The sequence below is a fragment of the Mixophyes fleayi genome, chromosome 1 (genome assembly GCF_038048845.1).
Source record: "Mixophyes fleayi isolate aMixFle1 chromosome 1, aMixFle1.hap1, whole genome shotgun sequence".
NCBI classification, from domain to species: Eukaryota; Metazoa; Chordata; class Amphibia; order Anura; family Limnodynastidae; genus Mixophyes; species Mixophyes fleayi.
Window position 1 is genome coordinate 412,202,253 of NC_134402.1, and position 23,776 is coordinate 412,226,028.

The 23,776-nt window shown below is 40.4% G+C and overlaps 1 protein-coding gene across 9 annotated transcripts in view; it reads right to left on the reverse strand.

Moving 5' to 3' along the window:
• Positions 1-7,117: 7,117 nt before the first annotated feature.
• MAST4 (microtubule associated serine/threonine kinase family member 4) overlaps positions 7,118-23,776 on the reverse strand; it is a 592,623-nt gene continuing 575,964 nt past the window's right edge. For 7 of the 9 annotated variants that reach the window (XM_075182588.1, XM_075182552.1, XM_075182578.1 and 4 more), the window contains 8 exons: positions 22,801-22,928; positions 20,835-21,061; positions 19,312-19,515; positions 15,520-15,746; positions 15,281-15,403; positions 14,587-14,723; positions 13,398-13,579; positions 7,118-13,027 (listed from right to left, as the gene is read on the reverse strand). In XM_075182588.1, coding sequence (XP_075038689.1) covers positions 9,594-13,027; positions 13,398-13,579; positions 14,587-14,723; positions 15,281-15,403; positions 15,520-15,746; positions 19,312-19,515; positions 20,835-21,061; positions 22,801-22,928 — 4,662 coding nt within the window. In that variant the 3' untranslated portion in view covers positions 7,118-9,593. The remainder of the gene's footprint in view (positions 13,028-13,397; positions 13,580-14,586; positions 14,724-15,280; positions 15,404-15,519; positions 15,747-19,311; positions 19,516-20,834; positions 21,062-22,800; positions 22,929-23,776) is intronic. The other 2 variants (XM_075182596.1, XM_075182569.1) reach the window with 1 other exon arrangement.

Here is a 23,776-nt window from a genome sequence, read left to right on the forward strand (position 1 = left end):
GGATGTGGTCTCACTCACAATTTTGCCTAAGAACACAGCCATGAATAAAGAATGGTACCAAAACATCCTCCAAGAGCAACTTCTCCCAACCATCCAAGAACAGTTTGGTGATGAACAATGCCTTTTCCACCATGATAGAGCACCTTGCCATAAGGCAAAAGTGATAACTAAGTGACTTGGGGATCGAAACACTGAAATTTTGTGTCCATGGCCAGCAAACTCCCCAGACCTTAATCCCATTGAGAACTTGTGGTCAATCCTCAAGAGGCGGATGGACAAACAAAATTTCCACAAATATTGACAAACTCCAAGCATTGATTAGACAAGCATTGTCAGCCATTAGTCAGTGTGTGACACAGAAGTTGATTGACAGCATACCAGGGCAAATTGCAAAGGTCTTCAAACAGGGTAAACACTGCAAATATTGACTCTTTGTATAAGCTTAATAACACTTATGATATGCTTGTAATTTTACTTCAGTATACCATAGCAACATCTGACAAAAAGGTCTAAAAACAGTAAAGCAGCAAACTTTGTGAAAAATAATATTTGTGTCAGTCTCAAAACTTTTGCCCATGATCGTACAATCTTAGTGGAGGTATGAAATATAGAATATGGGATTAATTGTTAGGGCTGCCCCTAGATGTATTGGCAGCAGTATATTCTCTGCCTGAGGAAACTAATATGGAAAAAGAGCCAAATATACGAGAGAAGCAGCAGGTATTGTTCAGTTGTATTGTTTCTATAAATATTCATTCCTCTATATTCACTTTTTCTGAAATATAGCAAGTGAGACACAACTGAAAGCAAAGACGATAGAGCAATACCTATGCAGACCATGATATAATTGTTTAACATTTGTACAGGGGCTGAATAGATTCAGGTTTTTTTCAGACAGAACTTTTGCTGCAAGGACTATCCCCTCACACAAATAATGCACTAAAACATAAATTCATAATGGTGGACTTATCCTTTAACTTAAATCTCACCTTCTAGAGTATATCCCAGACTGGCTATTAATCAATATACAATACAGAGAGAATCCTAGCGACTGCAGGGGCGGGCTGGACCGGGGGGCAGCGGGCACCCGGGCCGCTCAGTCTAGCGGCTGTTCGGGCCGACCACCTCCCCCGTCCCCCGCCGTGGATGCAATTTTTTTTTTTAATATTAAAGGCGGCCGCGTCAGTGCACAGTCGGCCACATCACGCGATGCGGCCGAGCCATTATGACGCGGCCTTGTGTGTCATGTGATGCGGCCGCCTGTGCGCCCCGCGGGCTGATGCCTCCCAGCCCGCGCCTGAGTGACTGCCATATGATACAGGGAGAATCGTTTTGACCGCCATACAACACAATGCGTCCTTGCAACCGTCATAAAATACAAAGATTATCCTAGTGACTGGCGTAAAATGCAGAGGGCACATCCTAGCGGCTGCCATTAGAGTTATACCTTTAGATACCACTAAACTTTACACATTACAGTAATGGCCTCTATAATACAGAAAGCATCCTAGTGGAGGTTTGTACAGTAGAGTGTGCATCCTAGCGGCCGCCATACAATACCGAGAGCATTATAGGAACCTTGTCAGACATGTTGTGTCCCTCAACCCTCACCTTCCTATTAATTTTCCTCAATATGCCGCCTCCCAGTATTGATGCTCACTCATGTGAGGCTCCCCCTTAAACCATTTCAAACAAATTACGTATATTGATGTTGGAATGTGACCAGTCCAACACGTGCCAAAATAGTTGAGAATAATCTGAGCGATGGAGGGGTTAATAGCAAATATTGCTGTAAGCACAAATGTGTTAGCTTGAATTTTCTAAACTGACCTAGGCACTACAGCATGTGTGTAGATTGCACAATGCTAAACAAGCCCCACAGTGTGACATATTTGTTATATGCTACATGTCTGGTCAGAATATACAGGTTCCCTCCTTGCTTCCATTTGTGACGCAACCAACGGAACACACAAAAGTCACAAATTAGTTGGTACCTTCTTACACGGAATCTGCTTTTCTTATAAGTGTACATCAGCTCTTACTTCCAGACCTCATTTACTCTACCATATTGATGAGCTGACTTGAGCAGGACTGTGCTTATTCCAAGGACCGGCAGCATGCAGCCATCGATTGCCTAGGGAGTACAGCCTCATCCTGTGAACGTGTCCCCTGACCAATTTGCTCCTCCTCCACCACCAGGTGCTTGGATCATGAGCACCCCCTGGTGAGGGGCTGTGGGGAGACTCGGCTCAGCAGCCTATTGCAAAGATTTAAAAGAAAAAAAATGCAGGTAGCCCAGTGACCCAGCCCAAGGTAGCCCATTATGGGAGAGGCCCAGTGCACAGATGCCCCCCGGTCCTACCCCGAGTGTGCATGTTTCCATCACCCCTGTCTCCCCTTAGACAAGTGGTATTAAAGTGAATATACATCTTTTTAAATGTAGTTCTTGTCTTTTTTCTTTTGTAAAGTAAGAGACCCTAAAACAACAGCGATTACATAACATATTTACTTTGTATAGCAATACAAGCTTCCCACGTGGATCAACTCCTCTGCCCTGCTCTGGAGAAGCAGACCGGACGGTATACAAGCTGCAAGGTAAGTGGGTCTTCACACAATGACACTACTTTTATCAGTGCCTCTGGCTCTTCAGTGCTGTAGAACTACACAGCAAAGTGTTTCCTGCCAGAGGGCACGCTGTAATTTGTAGATTCAAAATGGCTGGTGAACCATGGGTTGGGTATACAACCAGCCACATAATACACACCTACAATTGCATTCACTCAGAGGCCTCATCATGCCCAAGTCCTACACTGCTCCTGTTTTGTTTTGTTTTCCCTCAACTTGCCCTCACAAGCTGGCTCTGCCCCCCAGGAGCTTCAGTACTGTGAGGGGGGTAATGCTCTAAGTGTTAGCTCCACCTACTGTGACAGACTCCATCTGCTGCTACCGTGACTTCCCCCACCATAGCTTGTTTCATTGGTCTCGCCTACCAGCAATGTTGCAAGGGATAACTATGTCCTAACTATTCCTACTTTTGTGTTGGTTCCGCCTAAAGTTGATTTCGTACAGCCTATGTGAGGCCACCTTCAGAACTTTTTCTAGGGCCACTTTAAGTTCCAAATCCACCCCTTTTAGCAGGTGATATATTTTAATACAATTTTGTTAATCTCCTATATTTAATGATCCTTGAAAAAGGAAAAATAGCCTAGTAGTTTTGACATACAGCGCATGGATTAAAAAGGTAATTAAAATTCCTGCTTTAACACCCCGTTATTGTAAGAAATCCTTTGAGACTTTAGAAACACCATTCTTCTGTTATGTCAAATGAAAGGTCCATATGAAAGTATTTGCTTAAATCAAATTTCCAGTTGTAGTTCTAACTGCCACTTTATGAAAATCAACCTCACTTATAGCTTTCAAGAACTGAATACATTGGGAAAGCGAGTGAAAAAATGGAGATGTTAATAAAATGTGGGGTTATAAAGAGGCCGGCATAATAAATTTCAATGTATATAATATGGTGGGAGGTTAGTGGGGGTGGCATCTTACATGGCGGTGGTTTAATATGGGGGCACTTCAGCCAGGCCTGGGATAAAATAGGTGGGGGGGAGGGTACTTTCAATAATGCAGCACATATCAATGCTAATGCATCTCACAGTAGTTGTGAATTGACGGTGATGACCAGCTCTACTCCAAATCACCTGTTCTCTCATAGAACATGAAGCTGAATTCACCACCACGTCCCTAATATATTTACATGACTTTCATTGCCTTGTGGCACGGAGCATTATCTTGATGAAAAAAAGCCCAGTTAGAAATGGGTGCACTGCTGCCAAGGCCAGACCAACCAGATTGACAATGGTGATGCTTTGAGTCCTAATTGTACTGGATTGTTCTACCCATTGAGCCCGATTCATGCTCGGACACAAATTCCCTTATGTGCGATTCATGTCCGAGTGCAAATGACAGTTGTGACTTTCTAGAACTTAAAGCACTGAACGGTGGTGGCAAGGGGAGGGCCAACGTAAGCAATGTACAGCAGGGGCGTGCCAATGCAGATCCGGCCTATGCAAGTCCTGGGCTTTTTATGTACTTAACATTTAAAAAATTTGGAAAAACTTTTTTAAAACACATTTTTCTTATTAATCAGGAGTTCATTTACATTTGGCATGCGTACTCATGTGATTTTATATATATTGCACATATGCCTGTGTCTATCCTGCACTCTCTGTTGTGTTTGCCTAAACGTTACTTTCTGTATGTTGACAAAGAGTAATTACATCCACATTCAAAGCGAAATGGATCTCGAGAGCCGCTTGGATTTAAAGGTGGCGAAATTACGCTCAAGTTCTGTGCTCTTTTTAAACCGCAATTTGCGTGCAAGTTGAGTTCGGACTTGAATCAGGCCCACTGTTCGAGTTCAATCATCAGTTTATTTCACGACTCACCTTTGGACTTTTATTTATATATGTGTGCGCTCCAGGAGACATTAACCAACACAATGTGGGTAAAATATGTGCTACATGAAAAAACAGTCAGTATTTAACTTATCATCATCATCATCACCATTTATTTATATAGCGCCACTAATTGCGCAGCGCTGTACAGAGAACTCACTCACATCAGTCCCTGCCCCATTGGAGCTTACAGTCTAAATTCCCTAATACAGACACACTCACACAAAGACAGACAGAGGAGACAGACAGACAGCGAGGGAGAGACTAGGGTCAATTTTGATAGCAGCCAATTAACCTACCAGTATGTTTTTGGAGTGTGGGAGGAAACCGGAGCACCCGGAGGAAACCCACACAAACACAGGGAGAACATACAAACTCCTCACAGATAAGGCCATGGTCGGGAATTGAACTCATGACCCCAATGCTGTAAGGCAGAAGTGCTAACCACTACGCCACCGTGCTGCCCAACTTATGTGCAAAAACAGAAAACTAATTTTGACCCATTGCATTGTAACATGGTTTTGTCCAAGAGACCGAAATAATAAACTTCTTAATTTAAGTACCTTAATGAATCAGGCCCCATGTCTACAAAATGTTAGCTCATCACCGACATGGAAGAGCAGAAACTTCACAGATAAGAAGCGGACAGGTGCTTCTGCTTGATGTCAGTGGACAACGTTCAGTGTTGGGGCGCCGGGAAAATACAATCATTCATTTTAGGAGCCCCTAAACCATGATGCACTTTGCAACCACCTAGGTTCACCCAATGGTAGCACACAGACCCTAGATATTTCTTATTGGGGTAGAGATAATTAAAGTTATTTTTGTTTTATTTTTACTTGTGGAACCAAGTTTGCAATTTATGCACTTCATTGTCCTTATTCTTTGTTGGCAGAACTACTAGATGCCTAAATGATCGGTTACAGAAGCACAAACATTTCATTTTGGATGGATTGGTTCCTGTATTGTCAAAACATTTTACACATATGCATTCCAATTATCCCAATTTACAGACCTTTGTAGGGTTGGAAGGTGCCCTCTCTGAGAAATGTAGGTAATCGATGTACTGTAGGTCATAGGTCTTAAACTGTGCGGTTTCAGCAGCTAATAATGAACCTGGGTAGCACTTTTATCATTCTGATTGTACGTTTACTTCAGCTGGGGGGGTCTAGTGACTGTACCACACAATATGAATGGGGTGTGTGTGCAAAGGCACAAGGGGGAGATACGTAGTACCTGGGCCCGGACCTGTATTAGGTATATAAGTTCTGGATTATAATGGTAGCAGATAGGGTGACCCAAATGTGCAGATTTAGAACACAGGGGCAGGTGCCTTTTTTCAGGATTTACTCTCCATTTCATGTGGTCATTGCCATGGATTCTTCACTTATCGGATTCTTTAAAGAACGGTGTTCTGTGACTTCAACTCTTTGTGCACAGAGTAGCTCAAAATAAGCTCACGAGCAGGGTAGGGCTGGCAAATTTTAGCCCAGGGGGCAAGACTTGACTCCACAGCCTATTTTAAAGGGAAAAAAATGAAGGTGGCCCAGTGACCCAGCCCAAGATAGCCCACTATGGGACCGGCCCGGGGGGCACATGCCCCCCTGCCCACGGGTTATACTATATATCAAAGTGTAGCATTACCTATTTACAGTAATTTGTCATCTGCTTTCTATGCCATAAATTGCTATTGAAATGGGCACAGCTTTCTACTTTTTTGCGCTGTATCAGTCTTACCTAAACAGTCAATGCTTTGACTAGTAAAAAATTCAACTATAGAAACATGTTCACACCACCAAACAACATGGATGATGACTAGAAAATGTGATAGACAACAGTACCAAAAGCCATTATGAGTTTAGACAAGGCATGTAATTAGTTAACAGAATTAATGTCACAACGTGTCAGCTATTGCTATGTGATGTGCATCTTTAGGCTACCCATGACTTCAAGTCTTGTAACTTCTCAGCGGTCGTATGTCCCTGTACCCAGTGTAGATTCTAATCATATTATATTGAGCTTATATCAGTTACTTAACTTCTCCCTTTCCCTGAACAGGTCAGGTTGTAAGGCAAACAGGTGGGATCATTTCTGAATCAAAGATAAAGTGCTTTGTGCAGCATAACAGGGGTATATATATATATATTCTTTACGAGTGTGCCGTCCACATGGCACAAGTCTGAGCATATTTTCCGTGCCATCCATTTTCTCCTCCATGACATGTGCTGTTCTCTCTATTTCACTGTCCTTCATCAGTAACTAAATTCTAGAAATGACCAAGGAAACCTTCAAAATATGGCCTGTAGGGTGTTAATGAGGACCAGCTCTGAAGATCCATGTTCCATATAGTTCATAATCTCCTACTTCTGTTTTGTTATTTTCTAATTATTTTATTTTCCTAATTACTTTTTCTTTAACTTTATTTGCCTTTTAAGTGATTATTGTCATTTGTGTTTTATCATACTTTTTGGGGCACCAATGGTACATTCATTATTTGGACATGGCAGATAAGGTTCCTTGATGTCCATGTATACTATCGGCAGTATCTTCGTAGTTGACGCTCGATTTACATGAATACATCGCGTCCTATTGTCTTGCGTCAATGTTTCATCCACTTTGCACAGGAGCCAAGTTGGAAAATCAACTGAAACAATACAGCCTTCACCTTCATGCTGACTTTTTATTTCAATGTTACGTGTTGCAGCTGAAGTATAAATACTTGTTCAATATACAACAAATACAACATTCATAGAGTAGAGGTTTTTTTTTTTCTTGTGTATTTTGTTTTTATAGAAAGTTAAGACAACAAACACTTTATTGCACAGATACTAAGCTGGTATTTCTACAGCAGAAGAGACTATAAAAGGAGCACAGGTCTTAGAAACGTTACATAGAAGAGACTAACCAGTAACACAAATATCTTAGCAGTAAGGTTAACACTTACAAACAAGTAGGACATGAACACGACAGGTACTTTAGACTACAACATGAGTGACCGGTGTGAGGAGTGACTACACAACACGTACATTTGTAAACATTTAATAAATGGGGGATGAAGGAACTCGAAAGCCTAAAATGCAAATGCAGTGCTATGACAGACAGGTGCATTAATATTTGGTAATATACATAACCACCAGAAAGCCTGCAATGCTTCTCTAATTTTATTGTGCAACCTCTGAATCTGCTATTCAGGGCAGCAGCAAGAAACTCTAAAAGACAGGTAAAATTATATGATGTGCTCTAATGATTTATTAGTCAATTAATGTAAAGCTGATCTCTGTAAACAGCACACAAATTGCAGAGTCAGTCGGTGAAAACATGATGTACAGCAGCACAGTGTTTTCATGATGTCTACGGCCAAAAGATTACACGTAAAACACCTCTCGGCTGCCTAAGCCAAAGGACGCAACATGATTTTGAAGCTGCTGCAAAGTTGTGTGTAAGTAAAAGAGACAGGTTTATGGCAGATTAGGTTAAAGAAAATGTTTTGCTATCCCATCCTTAACTTCTCTATTAAAGAAATAGCCAAACACGTCCCTAAATGAGATAGATCCATGTGCCTGTCTTGCGATTTCAGTAATACTTTCTAGGGAAACCACGATCATTGCACTGACATTGAGCAAGTGGAAAGCGGTCTGTAGGAATTTGCACCAGACGGTCACGTGCTTCTTTGAATCTATTTATTGCCACAGTGTAGCAACTAGAGATTACATGTAGTACATAGAAAGGGAGGTCCTCCCCTAGTGTGTTAACTTTGGGCAGATTCAGTTCCTAATTCTTGTTAACTGTGGATTGAGATATAACAAACAAACGTGGTGGTAAGTATATAAAATTTAAATAAGGCTTCACAAAAGGTAGAAAGTAAAGTTGCCCCCTCCCCAAGCACCAAGTAGCTCTAACATGGCCCCAAAACCCCACAAAAAAACCCTATTATGTTACATTATTCACATATTTATAATACATAAAAAGAGATGGTATGAAATGTATGGAGCTACTTAATGCACTTACAAAATAATGTATATCCCAGCACAGCTAAACCGTTACATTGTAAGGCCCCAGCTATGTATCAACATCTACAAATGTTCTCAAAAGAAATGCTCAGTTATTTCTTATGTTGCAAAACAAGTTTCCCTTTCAAGCCTATGTAGTAAACAAAACCAAAATATATACATTCAATAACTGCAAGAAAGAAAGTTTCTTTCACACAAAAAAGTTTTGCACTTGTGAAATGGAGGCAGAATGGGATAAATGCATTGCTTTGATAACGATATTAATATGAACTCCACACTGGCGTTAAATACATACTGTAAAAGATGATATTTTCATGACAACATTCACGTCACTAAACTCCTTAGGTTGCTGGGTGATTCTGATTGGCTACAATAAGGTTGTCGCTAAAGACAGTAACTATTTGGCACTATTAGGGGGCTGCCAACACTGCAGCAAGGGAAAGTTTTTACAGAACACATTCCTCTTAGACTTGAGCGCATTTCCATCCATTGTACATTGTAAATCAGCTTGCGGTTGGTAAAAAAGTTTGTGACATTTTGTCATGTACAACTCCTTGATGTTATAGAATTGCTAAAACATCAGCAACTTTGCTGCAGAGTTGACCTCTATTTTATTGTTGCCATATTACCAAAGCAAAGTGGAAATACTATCACACAGCCATGGCTGATCTTCGGGTGTAACTAATTAAAAAGTGAAAACTCGCATTTCCTTATTTTTTTTAGATTCCTGTAGATGCCACTTTAGGAAAGCAACTATCGCCTTTCAGTGGTAAAAACATGGTTTTGTTAATTTTATAGCTTCATGAAGCAAACTAAAAATTAACAGTGAAATTCAGCAGCAAACTGTACATTCTACATTCAACACAAAATACAACAGTGTAAATATACACAGACCTTTTATCCCCTATAGCCCTTACCCATCCCTACATCTTTCTGCTAGTAACCGCACCCTGTTGGCTAACAGTTGGGATCATGAGCTGAAAAGTACAACCCTCTTTACTTTTTTTTATTTCAACACACAACGTGATACAAATACATATGAAGATACTACACAGTGCTGGTTTTGAAAGAAGTCTCAGATTAGCAGCTACTACAGTAAAGAGGTCTCGGTGATGGTGCTGGCGGATTAAGTCTTCTTCAGAGGACTACACTGTGGAACGGTGTCCTTTCCTCGCTTTAGTCCCTTTAAGTCTTTCTCTGAGGAAAGGGTACTGATGTTCTCCAGAGGTGCAGCTGGTGGCTTGGGCACATTTTTTGTGACATTCTTCTTGTTTGGAGAGGAAGGTGGCTCTCTCCGGGCTGTAGCCGGGGCTGCAGTATTTGTAAGGACACCTAGTTGTTTTTCGGCGACAGGTTTACTGGAAAGGCTGCCGCCATCCTTGGAAGCGGCACCGGTCTTACCGGATAATACCTGGGTGTCTTTCTTAACTTTGTTATTTGCAACATTCAGATTGGTATTTTGCTCATTTTTATCTTTGTAATAGTTCACAGGACATTCAGTTAAGTGCGATTTGGTGAAAGAGACATCTGTACACACAGCTTTAGGCAGAGCAGCACCGCTGCTTTTAGCGTCGCACAGTGTCTTCCTCAGGTCTCCTTCTTTCCCTACTACGTTTTGAGAAACACCAAGTTTATGCTTTTCTGAAGTCATCTCTCTAGCGTCTCTATTTGTAACAGAACTAATCTTACTTTTTCCTTTGTCATTCAGGACATAAAGTGCTTCAGTGCATTTATTTTCGTGAGAACTTTCCATAAAAGGAAGTCCAAGTTCTACACCTCTTTCAAGAACGGCTTTTCCTTGTGCACAGGTTTTGGTAGCGGCTACTCTAGCTAGTTTTGCATGTGCACTTGTTTTTTCCTTTAGATATGATTTTGCAGAACATTCCTTATGGATAACAGTGCCTGGTGTACCTGCTGGACTCCCATTGAGACAAAGTTCAGTGGTGGACACACTGGCGGTGCCCTTTGTATTTACACGCTCGATGGGAGAGGAGGTGATGAAACTGGTTTCACTTTTATTGGTATCTTTGTACTGGGTGAGGGCACTAGAGTCAGTATTCAGGCCAGTGGCAACTTTTATAGGACATTCAGTCTTCTGAATCACTTTTTGATTGCTTGTTATATCAGACAGTCTTGGATTAGGATTTTGTGAGACTGACTTATCAGAGAGGGCTATTTTAGCAGAGTTGGGCTTCGGTTCCATGGCCACTTTTGACATGTTGATACTGCTGACTAGCTGCGTGTGTGCATTCTTTTGCTCTTCTTTAACCGGCGTGAGGGCTTTAATACTGGCTCCGGGGTGGTCATTTGTGGCTGTAGGTGACTGTTCTACATAAAGAGAGGATAATTCTTTTTTCAAAGCATCTACATAGTTTTTCTTGATATGCTCCGGAGACGTTTTTTGCGGAGCGTTTTGCAGCTTTTTACTTTGGCTATTGCAGCTTCCAGGAGCGGATCCCTCTTTTGCATTCAATACAGTTTTTTTGCTAGCCCCAGGTTCGACTGAAAGAGAAAAGTCAACATTCTTTGTCATACATGTGTGAGGATTATGGTCTATCTGGGGAACAGCTGCCTGTTGGTTTACTTCCTCTATAGAGCTGAGTGCAGAGACGTACTTTTCAGAGTTGCTCGATTGTGTCAGACTTGTAGCAGCTGTATTCTCAAAGGATTCTCTAGACGTACGAGTCCTTTCAGAGTATGATGTACTATATCTATGCTCCAGTGAGCACTTGACAGAGGACATATCCTGAGATGTCATCTCTTGTCTATTAGCTTTCAGAGAAAGAGACAATCCTTCTGCTGCTGGACACCTCACTGCTGCCTGCCCTGCGCCTATCCTTTGACTTTGAGTGGAATTAGTCTCATCCACAACATTTTTCTTCATTCTAAGTCCGGACACATCTTTGTTTTGACAAATCTTTGCAGTGCGGCAATCAGCTGGTACATACTCATTCGGCTTCTCTTTAATAGGTCCCTTGTGCCCTGTGAGCATACTTGAGCAATTAGAGCTTGTTTTTGTAAATAATAATAATGCATTTCCAGTGTCTGGAGTTTCGCTCTTTGAATTTCGGCTTTGCTCATCAGGCTTCATGGGGTTAGTACACGTAACGTCAGGCTCGGCTTTTGGAACCTTTGGTCCTGACAGTAATGCTATGTCTAAAGTACCTTCAATTGGCTTCAAGGAAGATACAGCTCTTGCTTCTAGTTTATATTCAGAAGGGCTTTTCCGGACAGGTGTCTCTGTGGTTGTAACACTTGATTTGTCTACGTTATTTTCACATCTATTGTTAGCAGCTTTTAATGATGCAAAAGAAAGAGAACTGCTCTGAACATTGGATAAACAAGTCCTGTTATCTAGCAAGGATAAGGAATCTGTCTGTAAATGTCCGGTCTTTGCCTGCATACATTCATGAGACACAGTAACTATTTTAGACTTTAAGGTTGGGCAGAAACCAGCATCTTTCTCTTCGAAGGACTTTATCTTCCTGAAATAATCAATGTTGCTTGGAGGGGACTTATCTAAATTGTCATCTTTTATGACCTTATCAGAGGGATGGACAAGCTTGTCCTGCAGGGAGCATGAAGTGGGAGCCTTCTTGAGTTCGTAGGATACGTGGGCTGTATCAGCAACGGGGGGACCCTGACAGAATGAATTGGGATCCAAAGAAATGTTGGCACCATTCGGTCGAGAATTTACACTCTTGCAGTGAGTGTCTTTAAACATCGTTCCGACAGAACAAGTTTCATAAGCAGAAAATTTATTCTCAGATATGTTTGACCTCCTTAAAATAGTTTGATGTGCTTTCTCTTCTTTCTCCACCTCTGAGGCTTGGTACCCGATTTCATTGTGCAAATCTTGTATTATATTCTGTTTTAGGAGAAAGTCTGGTCTTTCCGACATTTCTTTTTTCTTTAGGACTATTTTGGCCAACAATTTCTCTTTGTCAAGATCATCCAGGGACTCCTGTCTCCCCAGTTTCCGCGATGCTGGGCGCTTCAGACAGCCTTGCTCTACAGGTCTAACCCGTGTTGATGCAGGAACGTCACATACGTTCTCCTCCAGGCTTTGTAATGTGATGTCACGCGGTGAGGACTGCTTTAGGACTTCTTCCTTGGTTACCTCCAGGTTGTGCTTGCGGGGACATAAGTGTTTCTTCTCACAGCAGTACGACGGTGAAAGCTTTTCCTCGGACTGTACTCTCTTCAACAGTGGAGACCTTGGAGGCTCAGCACTCTTGGGCCTGACCACATGCCTTACAATGGTTGGTGGGGAGTGCATCTTTACTGGGAAGGTGGTTGTTGACTTGGAGCTCCCCACGGAGTGCCCATGTAAAGGAGATGGAGAGCGCTGTGGGGAGGGAGGCTGAGGAGTTGGTGATGGGGTTCTTGCCAGTGGAGAGAGGGGAATGCTGCCAGCAGACTTGCGTCTTCCAGACCTGTACCTCTGACCACCCAGCTTTGGACCCAAGCCATGAAGAGTGCTCGGTCTAATGTGTCCAGAACCTGCTGGGGAATTTGGAGCACTTGAACTTGGGGAGCTGCTCTGCGATGAGTTAGTGCCTATGAAATATGAGCATAAACAGTGAGTGAAAAAGTTATAAATGTTTAATGTAATTAACACATACATTTTAAATATAAGCAAAAACTTTTTTCATTGTCCTCATATACAAAAAAAATGATGCTGCAAATATGGACATTGGTAGAATCTATGCTAAGAAAAAACACAATAAAAACAATTACTTAAATAAAAAGGATTGCATAGCACTGTTCACGCACAACCTTCATAAGATTAATCCATTCAGCCGTATAATAAATGAGTCACTTTTCATAAAGGTGCACAAGCTATGTAATGTGTCCATTGCAGGATTATGCTTATGAATAACACCTCTTTGCCCTCCCTTATGCTAAGATGACAACCTCCGTAGCTCACCAGATGGGAAGTCCGGAGTGGAGCGACAGCTAGGAGTAGGAGATCTGGGTGACAGGCTGTGGGTGGGTGATGCAGGTAAACTTTCTCCAGATGACAGCGAGCGGTTTAGGCAGGAAAAGCTTCGACTCGTGTGAAGCAGAGGAGACGGCTGCTTTGCCAGTTTTTTGAAAAAAGACCTTCTCCTGAAAGTGGGAAACATACATCACATTATTTTGATTGTACAGATTTACTAGATCATGTATCAGCACAGCCACTGTTGCCTGCCTCCCTCTATGCCTTTTCAACCTCACCAGCTACGTTACTACATTACAAAGGTGTTCGGAACTAATTTAGTATTAAAGGAGCTAACCAGGAGATCACAGTTACAAGTATTTCACTGTATACACAGCAAAGAGAACTGCTAAAGAAAGTAAAGGAACCATGTTACCAGGGGGACCCCAGGATATATTTACCAGGGGGCCCCAGGATATGTTGTTAAGTAGAGAAGATAGAATCATCCCTAAATTCTCTCCCCTCAATCCACCTCCAAATATTTTTCACTTCCTTTGTAACAGAGTGAAGATAACAGTGCACCCACTATAATAATCACACCGTTGCTGCTCTACGTCGCTGTTCTCATAGCGCCCCCACTGGTCTATAACACTAATTCGCAGCCGGAACAATAGACAACACACTGCCCAGTTAAGCATTAACATATCCGCCACATTGATAAGCGTAAGCAGTTTGCTGCGCCATCTCCTTGGCACATGATAGGAGTAGAGTAAAACGAAGACAAATTTCTATTCGTCTCTATGTAACTGATATCTTGAGCTCACGAATTGTAAATCAAAACTGTCCTTTATCCACTAGCAGAAGACTTGAACATGACAGGTGTAGGGGTCTCAGACAAAGGCCTTTCTGCTAGTTGGGTAAGGGGAGCTATGACATATGATTTGGGCTCAGAATGGATTCTGTTAAACATTGTTCTATAATTTAGTTTTCACCTGAGCTACAAACATTTATCTAAAACCACAAACGCCTGCAGAAAGCAAACAACAAGCCCATCGTTGCTTGGTGTCCGAATCAATATTACTGTGAGATTTTTATGAAGTATTAAAAAGAAAAACAATAAAAATTGATCTATTGTCATAGAAGCGCATACAGTACAGTCTTCATAATACTTAGCAGACGTGAACAGTCTGCCACCGACCTTTCTATATTCTCCTTCTTCTTTGTTTTTTTGCTGCGTCTCACCATCCGGCTCCTGTAACTGTTTCTCCTGGCAGGTCCAGTTTTTATTGATGTATTTTCAAAGGAGGTTGTAGTGATTGCCACCTTGCTGCCGCTCTGTCAAGAAATGACAATATTAAGGAGCTATAATAAATGAAAAGCATGGTATAAATAAGATTTAGCTATTGAAGAGGCATGAAGAAAGGCATATACGCATGCAATTTGGCTTGCCTACTTTTGCCTAAGCCCCTCCCCTCCCTTTCACGTCCTGCCCATGCCATCAGGTACCAGAAGGGGGCGCTAAACTGAAGGCCCCCACACTGTGCGCTGCAGCGGCTGCGCTCAGAAAAATGGTTTTAAGAATCCTTAAAATAAAAGAACTGCTAATGCACTTATCATAAATGAACATATTGGGAAATATAAAATGCAGCCCCAATCACCTGATCAAAGTGGTTTTCTTTTTGTAATAATCAAATTACTACGGTAAGGAAAAAGAAAAAAAAACTGCTAACTGGATGTGCTGCATAATATTAAGGAGGTGAAGCAATGAATAATGACATGTCACAGTCTTATTATAATTAATGCATGATTATTCTTCCATTATAATTTAACTTCAAGGTCTCCGTTTAAATTATAATAAAGGGTTATCCCTGAGAAATACAGGTCACTTGTACCTTCAACAGGAGTTCTATCACCTCTGTGTGAACAAGCCCGTGAACTGGCTCATCGTTTATATGAGTAATGAGATCACCGGCTTTAAGACCAGCTTGGTAGGCGGGGCTTCCTTCCTCAACGCTCTGCAGTGGAGAGAAAACATATAGATCACCGTAAATGAAGGGAGCGCTATAATATACATTTCTACAATGTACTTCCCACAGCACAATAAGCGTAATTTAATAATGGTAAATCTTACCCAGACAATATGGTGCACGGTGTAAACATCACTGTCACCTACAAACACTCTGATTGCCTGGAGAGTGAAACCAAACTTTTTGCCGGAACTCTGAATGACGATTGGCTGTCTCGGACTAAAAGAAGAGATGGAAGAATCCCTGCTGGGAGAGGAATCTCTGGAGGACGGATCTGAAGATATGGAGAGTGGGGAAACGGGACTCCCAAGAGGCGAGACGCTGTACACATCTGCAATAAGACAGCCGGCATTTAGTACACACCGTGCCGCGCATATAGTGTAAAATACTAGTTATTTCATGAACCAGAGAATAGGCAAGCCATATCAAGCAATTCATACATATGGAAACAAACCATGCAGGCGATGTATTATAAGATGAGGAGAGATGGAAAGTCATAACTTAATCCAAGAAGATCTGGATTTGCAATTTTACTACCCTTTGGCTGGCCCCTCCCATAACTACAGGGGCCCATTGCCAAAATCTCATTCACGTCTATAGGAAAAGTAACTAAAGATGGTAATATTGTATGCTCCTGTGCAAATCTCCCACCTCGGCCTAGTTTACGTGGTCTTTCCACGAACCCAGTTCCACAAAGGTAATACAGATTTTGGACATGTGTGGGATTCTGCATAGCTCAGACTCCTTTATACCACTGGGTGATGCTAATTGGAGACAATTACACACAATTCTCCACTATGCAGCCTACACACAGCAGGAACGAAGGCACTAATGTTTGCAGCAACTTTCTACCACTAAGGCTGAACAGAAAAATTATAGCTGTGGGCAGACTTACTTAATTAATAAGCCAAACTTTCACCATCAATTTAGAACAGATTGCAACATTCTATTCAGTATATCACAACAAAAGCTGACACGCACATTTCTACAGCGGTGTAAAATACTCCTTAATCTTGTCACATGTCAGCTCTGATGACACACCTGACACCTATCTGCTACATTCCATGCTGATGCATCACATTTTAAACCTTAAAAAAATGGGAACCAATGGTTTTCTATTCACAGCTGTCCATCAGAACTCTCAGCAAGTTCTCACAAGTACTGGAGGATGGAAATAATGGTGACAGAGACAACCTTTGTCTGTACAGACGATACATGAACTGAGCTTGGTTAGTTCTATCACAAGCGTAACTGAGCATTGTCTAATACACACAGCATCATTAACTGCAAACAATCATTCCACAAGGCAGTAGTTCTAATTGCTGAAGACAAATACCTAAAACAACCATGGCATCACACTATCACTAGAGCTTCTATAAAGTAGCCTGAGACCACATACATACATTCATTATGGCATTTAATGTGGAACATGTTTGGGAAACAAGGTATGTCCCTGTGACAAGTGTTTTCATCGCAGTACAGGTCATATTTTTTTATTGACTTCTATGAAATTGTTGGGGCTACGATTTTACGTACAAATTAAAAATAGAACAAGGAATTACAAATCGATGCATGTAATAGCATCAAAACAGCCCACCTCACTATAAACCTAGTAGTACCTATTGCTGGGTACTCTCCAAACCTTATAAAGCAGAAGCCAATGATCCATATCTTGCACTAAGGAGAGCTAACAAGATACAAACAAGCTGTCTACAAGCAGGATTAATGGCTCCTATATCTAGGTCTATTCATACATTTTACTCCAATAAGGGGAAAAAATAATTTGCATGTTTTACCCACAATTCTTCAGCTGACATTTAACCCTCTGGGATAAAACCAGTTGTTATAAACTAGCTTTAAATTTGAGCATTTAACTATTAAATTTATAGTAGAGGGCACTTAGACTCTTTCTAGTTCATATAATAACAACACTAATGGATGCACTTTCTGGTCCTGCAATTATATATAAAGAACCATACTAAGTGTGTCACATAAGGCATTAAACAGTAATATCTATCTGTTATAATGGTATATAGATGGTATGAAGGTGTCCACTGTAAACACAGTGCAATAAAGCTGTACACTTATTACATTAGCTAAACAAATATTACACAAGACATGCCAGATAATGTTATTTATAATATGGTTTATAAAAACGAGATGATGCCTATTTGCAATTGACAAAAGCCATCTATGAGGGTAAGCAATGGGTTCCAGTTTTTTGTTTTTTTTAATTGTATCCCTAGATAGGGGACAACGACAATCTAACAAACATTTGTTCTTGCCACTATAACAGCCTATTTGCCAATGCCCCCATAGGTCAATCTATGGCTAAGTGGGGAGGGGGTGGGGTGGGTTGAAGGGAGAGGAGAGGAGAGGAAAGGAGAAAGAAGAGGGGGATTGCAGGGGAGAGTAGTAAAGAAATGCACAGACAGATGTTTAATCCACAAAAGTGTCAAGCCGTGTGCTTCAACCATCTAGGGGCCTCCTTTAGTGAATTAAACCTTACATATGATTTTAGACTTGATATAGTTATCTATATGAGCACAGAGAGAAGGAGGCAAGCACAAATTATGTTGAAGGGGCTCGCAGGTGGTGGGGGGCAGATGGGGCTTCCTAATGCTCTGTGCAATCACAACCCCCCCATTGCCAAAAGCAAAATCAGGTTCAGTGACAAATGCGGTGGAAGGTTTAAAAATCCCATTCAATGCAGCTTACATTAATAGAACAACTTCTTCTACAACCACAATGCTGCTTTCTGCTCTCCATCTAACAGGGGAAACCCCAGAGCCACTTCCTATAGGGCTCTAAGAGGATGAACGGTGGCCACTTAGGTTAGGATTTAAATATATCATGGCTTTTAACAGTAGGAGTCATGAAAAGTTGAAGATGCTTGTTGGCCCTGATATATGCATGCTTAAATACTCCTTGGTCTGATTCCGCGGTCAGATAGCAGTCTGCAGATAGAGAGGCTTTGCATTTAAATTGCAAATCTCCAATCATAATTAAAAAGAGATTTTTCTGCAGCACCAATTGCTGAAAATATATATTCTAATTCTCATTTTATTAGTTGTGGGGTGCAGCAACCAAACTGAATACAATAACAATAAGAAGAGAAAAAGCTTCGTTTAATGTGGTGATTAGAGTTTCTCCTTGTTGCAAGGTTTCTGAATATCTTTTTGTTATTTAAAACCATCTTTTATTGATTATTCAATAAAACCACATAGGTTAAAAAACAGTGAAATAAAGTGAAAAGTGCACATGTGAATTTATTAAAAACCGTGAATTTAAAATAGCTGGGGGCAGTTTTAATTGTCATTCCCATATCTGATTGAGGTTATCTTACTCCAGATGATCAGTCTGAATAGTTCACAATTACCAATACAAATGAATAAAAGACCTCATATATTAAATAGTTGCATGTATGTAAATGATGAATGTGCTTATATATGTGGTTTTATTAAATTATCAATAAAAGTTGGTTTGAAATAACAAAAAGATATTAATTCAGAAACCTTGAAACAAGGAGAAACGCACATTAAATAAACCTTTTTCTTGTCTTATTATTAAATCTCCAATCATGTAGACTGCAATACAGCCTTGATGTACTACTTTCCCAGGTATTTGTGGGTAAATGTCAATGTCCATCCAATGAGGATACAAACTTACAGTATGTTAAATGCAATTTGTGCAGCCACATAATGTTGCTGGAATTTGGAACTATTGGCCATCCCGGCAGGAAATATATTGTATGGGTGCTGTACTGTGTATGTAGACACAAACAATCAACAACAAGGATGCATTATGAAAAGTGCGTATGTGACAATAATGGATGACAAATGGTGAGAAGGTCATGCAAGGTCACAAGGATTCATGCTGAGGACTTGTAGCTCTACCTCCAGGGATCATGAGAGACAGAGCGCTAGTAGAGATGGACTTAGTGACTTTCCCAGACAGTTTCTGTTTCTCTGTGTTGTCTAATCGCTGACGACCCGTAAGAGCAGCGGCCTCATTCGTGGGCTTTGAGGAATTATCTGCACTGTCCACACTCTCGCTCCTTCCATTTATCACATGATCTAAGTGTTCTGAAAAACTACTCACTGTTCAAGGGAGAAAGGACAGACATATTAAAACATCCACAGCTTGAGAGGATAGATCAGCTCTATTGACTCTACCCAGAGAGATGCGAGAGGTATCGACTGTGCTGCAAGGATCAGTAACATGGGAGACTTGCAAGGATTATAAATGCTTTAATACATGTAACTGATACGGTGGCAGACATTTTTTGGGGGAGGAACTAAAGTAAGTCTATAGGAACTAGTGACACCAATGGGATAAGGCTCATCTCAAGCAATAATATACCTAAAACGTACTTGTTTTAAAACATACAGTGCCTACACATTGGTTAACTAAACATAGCTAAGGGGCAGTACAGTCGGCAATGTCTGAAAATTGTAGCAGCACTTTATTTTTATTTTATAATGCATTGCATGTGTTTTTACAGCGCAAAATAAGCAATCATATAATATTTCTTATATAGGCACATCTGGGGTTATCAGATGGGCAAACAGCACATATATTAATGCAGAGCACAAGAACTGAGTAAACTGTCTGCACTATTTATTTTCATTATCATTTTTTTTTATAGATGCCCCCTCAAGGTGTTGTCATATTTCAGGAAGAATTAGTTTAAAACTTTGCACAGAGATCAACGTAGCAGTTCCTACTCACTAGATGCAGAGAGAGTGTGAAGAGAAACCATAGTTCAGGAAATGTATAGGAATCCTTTAATAAAGCTAGCTCTAATTATTTGTCTGCTACTTATGAGGATTACTAAAATATTACAATACCCAGTGTACTTGGACTAAGGATAAATAATGCAATTCAATATAGTTTTGGAATTCATTATTTGGAAAGTTTTTTGCAATTCACAATTGGAACTTTGACACACAAATCCAGAACTGATAAACCTCTAAGTGTCAGCAGAACAGTGTCAGCATCATTCCCTAATAAATTTACTTTCAGAGTGATGATAACATTATCAACTCTAATGATAAACACGTTATGTACACAGAACACACGATGTACTTTGCCAAGAGTAATACAGGATATTGTTAGCGGAAAAATAGGCACAATACTTCAGTTATTTATCACTTCTACTTAAAGTAATGAGCAGGTGGCCACTTATTTTAAAGTTAGATCTATACTGTCCCCTGTGAAATCCAGTATATAACAGAACTAGAATATATCACTAATGAACGGCTAAAGAAGCCAATCTTGAGTCTAGAACATCCGCACTAATGTTATGTAACAATCTAGAATTCCATCTAGGCAACGTTTGGTGGATCTTGACCAACATTCGCGTTGGTCAAGTCATCAATACTGAGCTTTTACTTCTCTGCTGTAGATCTGTACACACCTGAAACCGTAGAGCTGCTAATGCTGACGGGTGTGGTGAGATCAGGGTCGTCCTGTGGGGAGTCCTCCGAGACTAGAACAGATTTATCTCCTTCCTCTTGGGAGTCCCCAGCACTGGACTCATCACGCTCTAGGTCGGAAGAGATAGCAAATTTTGGCAGCAGACTGGTATTGTGCCGTTGCTTGAGACTTTCGGTGTCAGAAGAGGTCGATATAGACAGTTGTTGCCTGTTTGGTAAAACAAAACTTTGTAACATTATAATTAAAAGACAAACACAATCTAAATACATTGCAATGGTTCACAACTCTGCGTGTCAAATTAGTCATTACATTCTTATTAGTCAGTGTTTGTACATGATAATTGGTGCCCAATTTTTACAGCTTCAAATAAACTGAAAGGACCAATAAAACCCCAAATTCAACTTGTCAGAGAATTGTTCATTGTAAAACTGACTTTCCACTGCAGCTCTGATAAAAAGTATTATCTCCCTGGTAAGCTCCTCCCTGTAGGACAGAATGAGATCTCATCCAAATCATAAAGCTTGCTGATTTAGTTACTGTGACATCACTGGCCCTGCCCCCAGTTATGAATCCACCAATCCACGTAGTGTATTTCTGCATAGAAGCTATCACACAAACCAATCAAAGGGGTGGGTTCAAATAGCCTTCAGGTCCCATAGGAACCCCTACCAGGGATCTTGTAGGTAAAAATCTCAGCTCATTTTTGTTCGCACCTCTATGAGTGATGTTTCCTGTACTGGAAATGCCAAGAATTTGTGCAGGAACACATCGAGGAAGGTTCTTTCCTAACAGAATCTGCCCCAAACTCTACCTGCTTAGTTAGAGAAGCACCTACCTCCTAACCTGCTGCAGAGGACTAAAACAGAGCGTGATGGACATATTTAGTCAAGTATATAAACACACAGGTATGCCGTGTAGAGTATTCAGACATACGAATATAATATAATGTAAATATATATATATATATATATATATATATATATATATATATATATATATATATATATATATATATATATATATATATACACACACACACACACACACACATATATATACACACACACACACATATATATATATAATGAATGTTGGACTACACTCTCAGTTCCTGTAACGGCCTTAGCTATGCTTCCACTTTACTTTTTGGCTTCTCAATAAATCCCCCTTGACCACACTTCAGATGTTTTAGGAAGGTATTTTCTTTCCAAGCACAAGGATGCCTCACATACATCTCTCCCATACACAGAACACCACAAACTCTCTATAACAGAGTATCATCACACTGCAATGTGGAACTAGACAAGCAGGGATGGTCTGTACCAATAATGTCTACTAGACCAAAACAGCAATATGTGAAAACGTCTTCTGTTATGTAGCTGTAATGTGCCCAATTTGATTTATTTTGTAGTCCTTACTAGCCAATGCACAGTGCATGTACATCTAGGTCAATGGTTACTGAGCGGTCAAAGGGGGTAAAAAAGCCTGATCTAGAGATGAATGTAAAGGTTCCCCGCTTTTGTGTTTCCACAACTGTATTCTGATTTGCACACATATCTTGTGTACAGATGCGTGCAGAGCAAAGACGCAACAATCATTATCAACTACACAACTTGGACAGTTTTATGTAGTTGCAACAATGATGATTCCATAAACCAACGTAAGTCATGATCAGTGTAACTCAAAATAAGACACTTGTCAAAGGAGCGTGCGTCATATGCATCAGAACAGCCGTAGTGTGCAGCATCTGCAAGATAACGCCCATGCATGGGCGTGGCTTTATACTGCGTTTAGAGCAGCCACTTATTTTGAAATAGGAAGAGATCTGTCTGCTCAGTAAGCTACTCTCCATCTGCTTAGACAAACCTAAGACATTTACATTGCAAGGGAACACTCTGCCCTAATGCCAGCCTGAACATTCATCAATATCTTCATATTCTACTCACATCTCTGAATATTCTGAGCTCCAACTCAGAGATTCCACTGGAGGTAAATTCAGGCTTTTTGTTTTCTCTGTAGTATCGTCCTTTTCCTCCATCTTGTTCTGCATCAGTTGGTCAATGCTGCTAAATACCTAAAAATATGAAGATGTGGTTAAAAGTTCTGCAAGAGATTTTATCATGTGCAAAGAGCAATCATCATCCATTCTTTTTCATAACAATTATTGTGTAACACTCACATTTTATTTTCATTTATTCTAGAAGTTTTATTTTTTTCTAATTCGTTCTCTTAAAGGGCTTTCATTTTTAAATTGGACTATATCCCAATTTTTGTGCTTAGACAATGATGTTGCTTAAAATACAGTGATACATTAGTTTGTAGTTGCTTTACAGGACAACAGCAGAACATCTTAGGACCCAATGTAATAATTAGTATTGGCACAAACGTAAAAGTCTTCTCCAGAACAAGGATCGTTTCATGATCCTCTCCATGTACAGTGCTGTGTAATAGGTCAGTGCTTTATAAAGGATAACAATAATAACGGTTTAACTTATTAAACCCTAAACTTAAGCTATCCTTTACCTTCCTATTGTACAGAGGGGTTTTTTGTACCTCAATGTATTGGTGCACATTTTTTCCATGTCTGTGCAATATGTATATGTACACTGCATGGATATGAGAAAAAGATTATGCAGATTTGAATTTTTTTTGCAAAATTATTGCAAGACAATTAGCAATAAAAGTTTACAAAATGTTGATCATTGTACCTGAAACATATTTGTTACTTCTTTGTTTCATTCCTCTCCTTCACCATCAAATTCACCTTAGTTAAACTTTACCCTGCCGGCAGCGGGCCGACTAACCTGCCTACAATACATATCTATGTGATTACTTTCCCCATGAGTCTTTGCTCACAGAAGTTCTACCAATGCTCGAATCTTACAATGTGGCATGAAAAGGGGCAAAGAGAGATGAATCTCC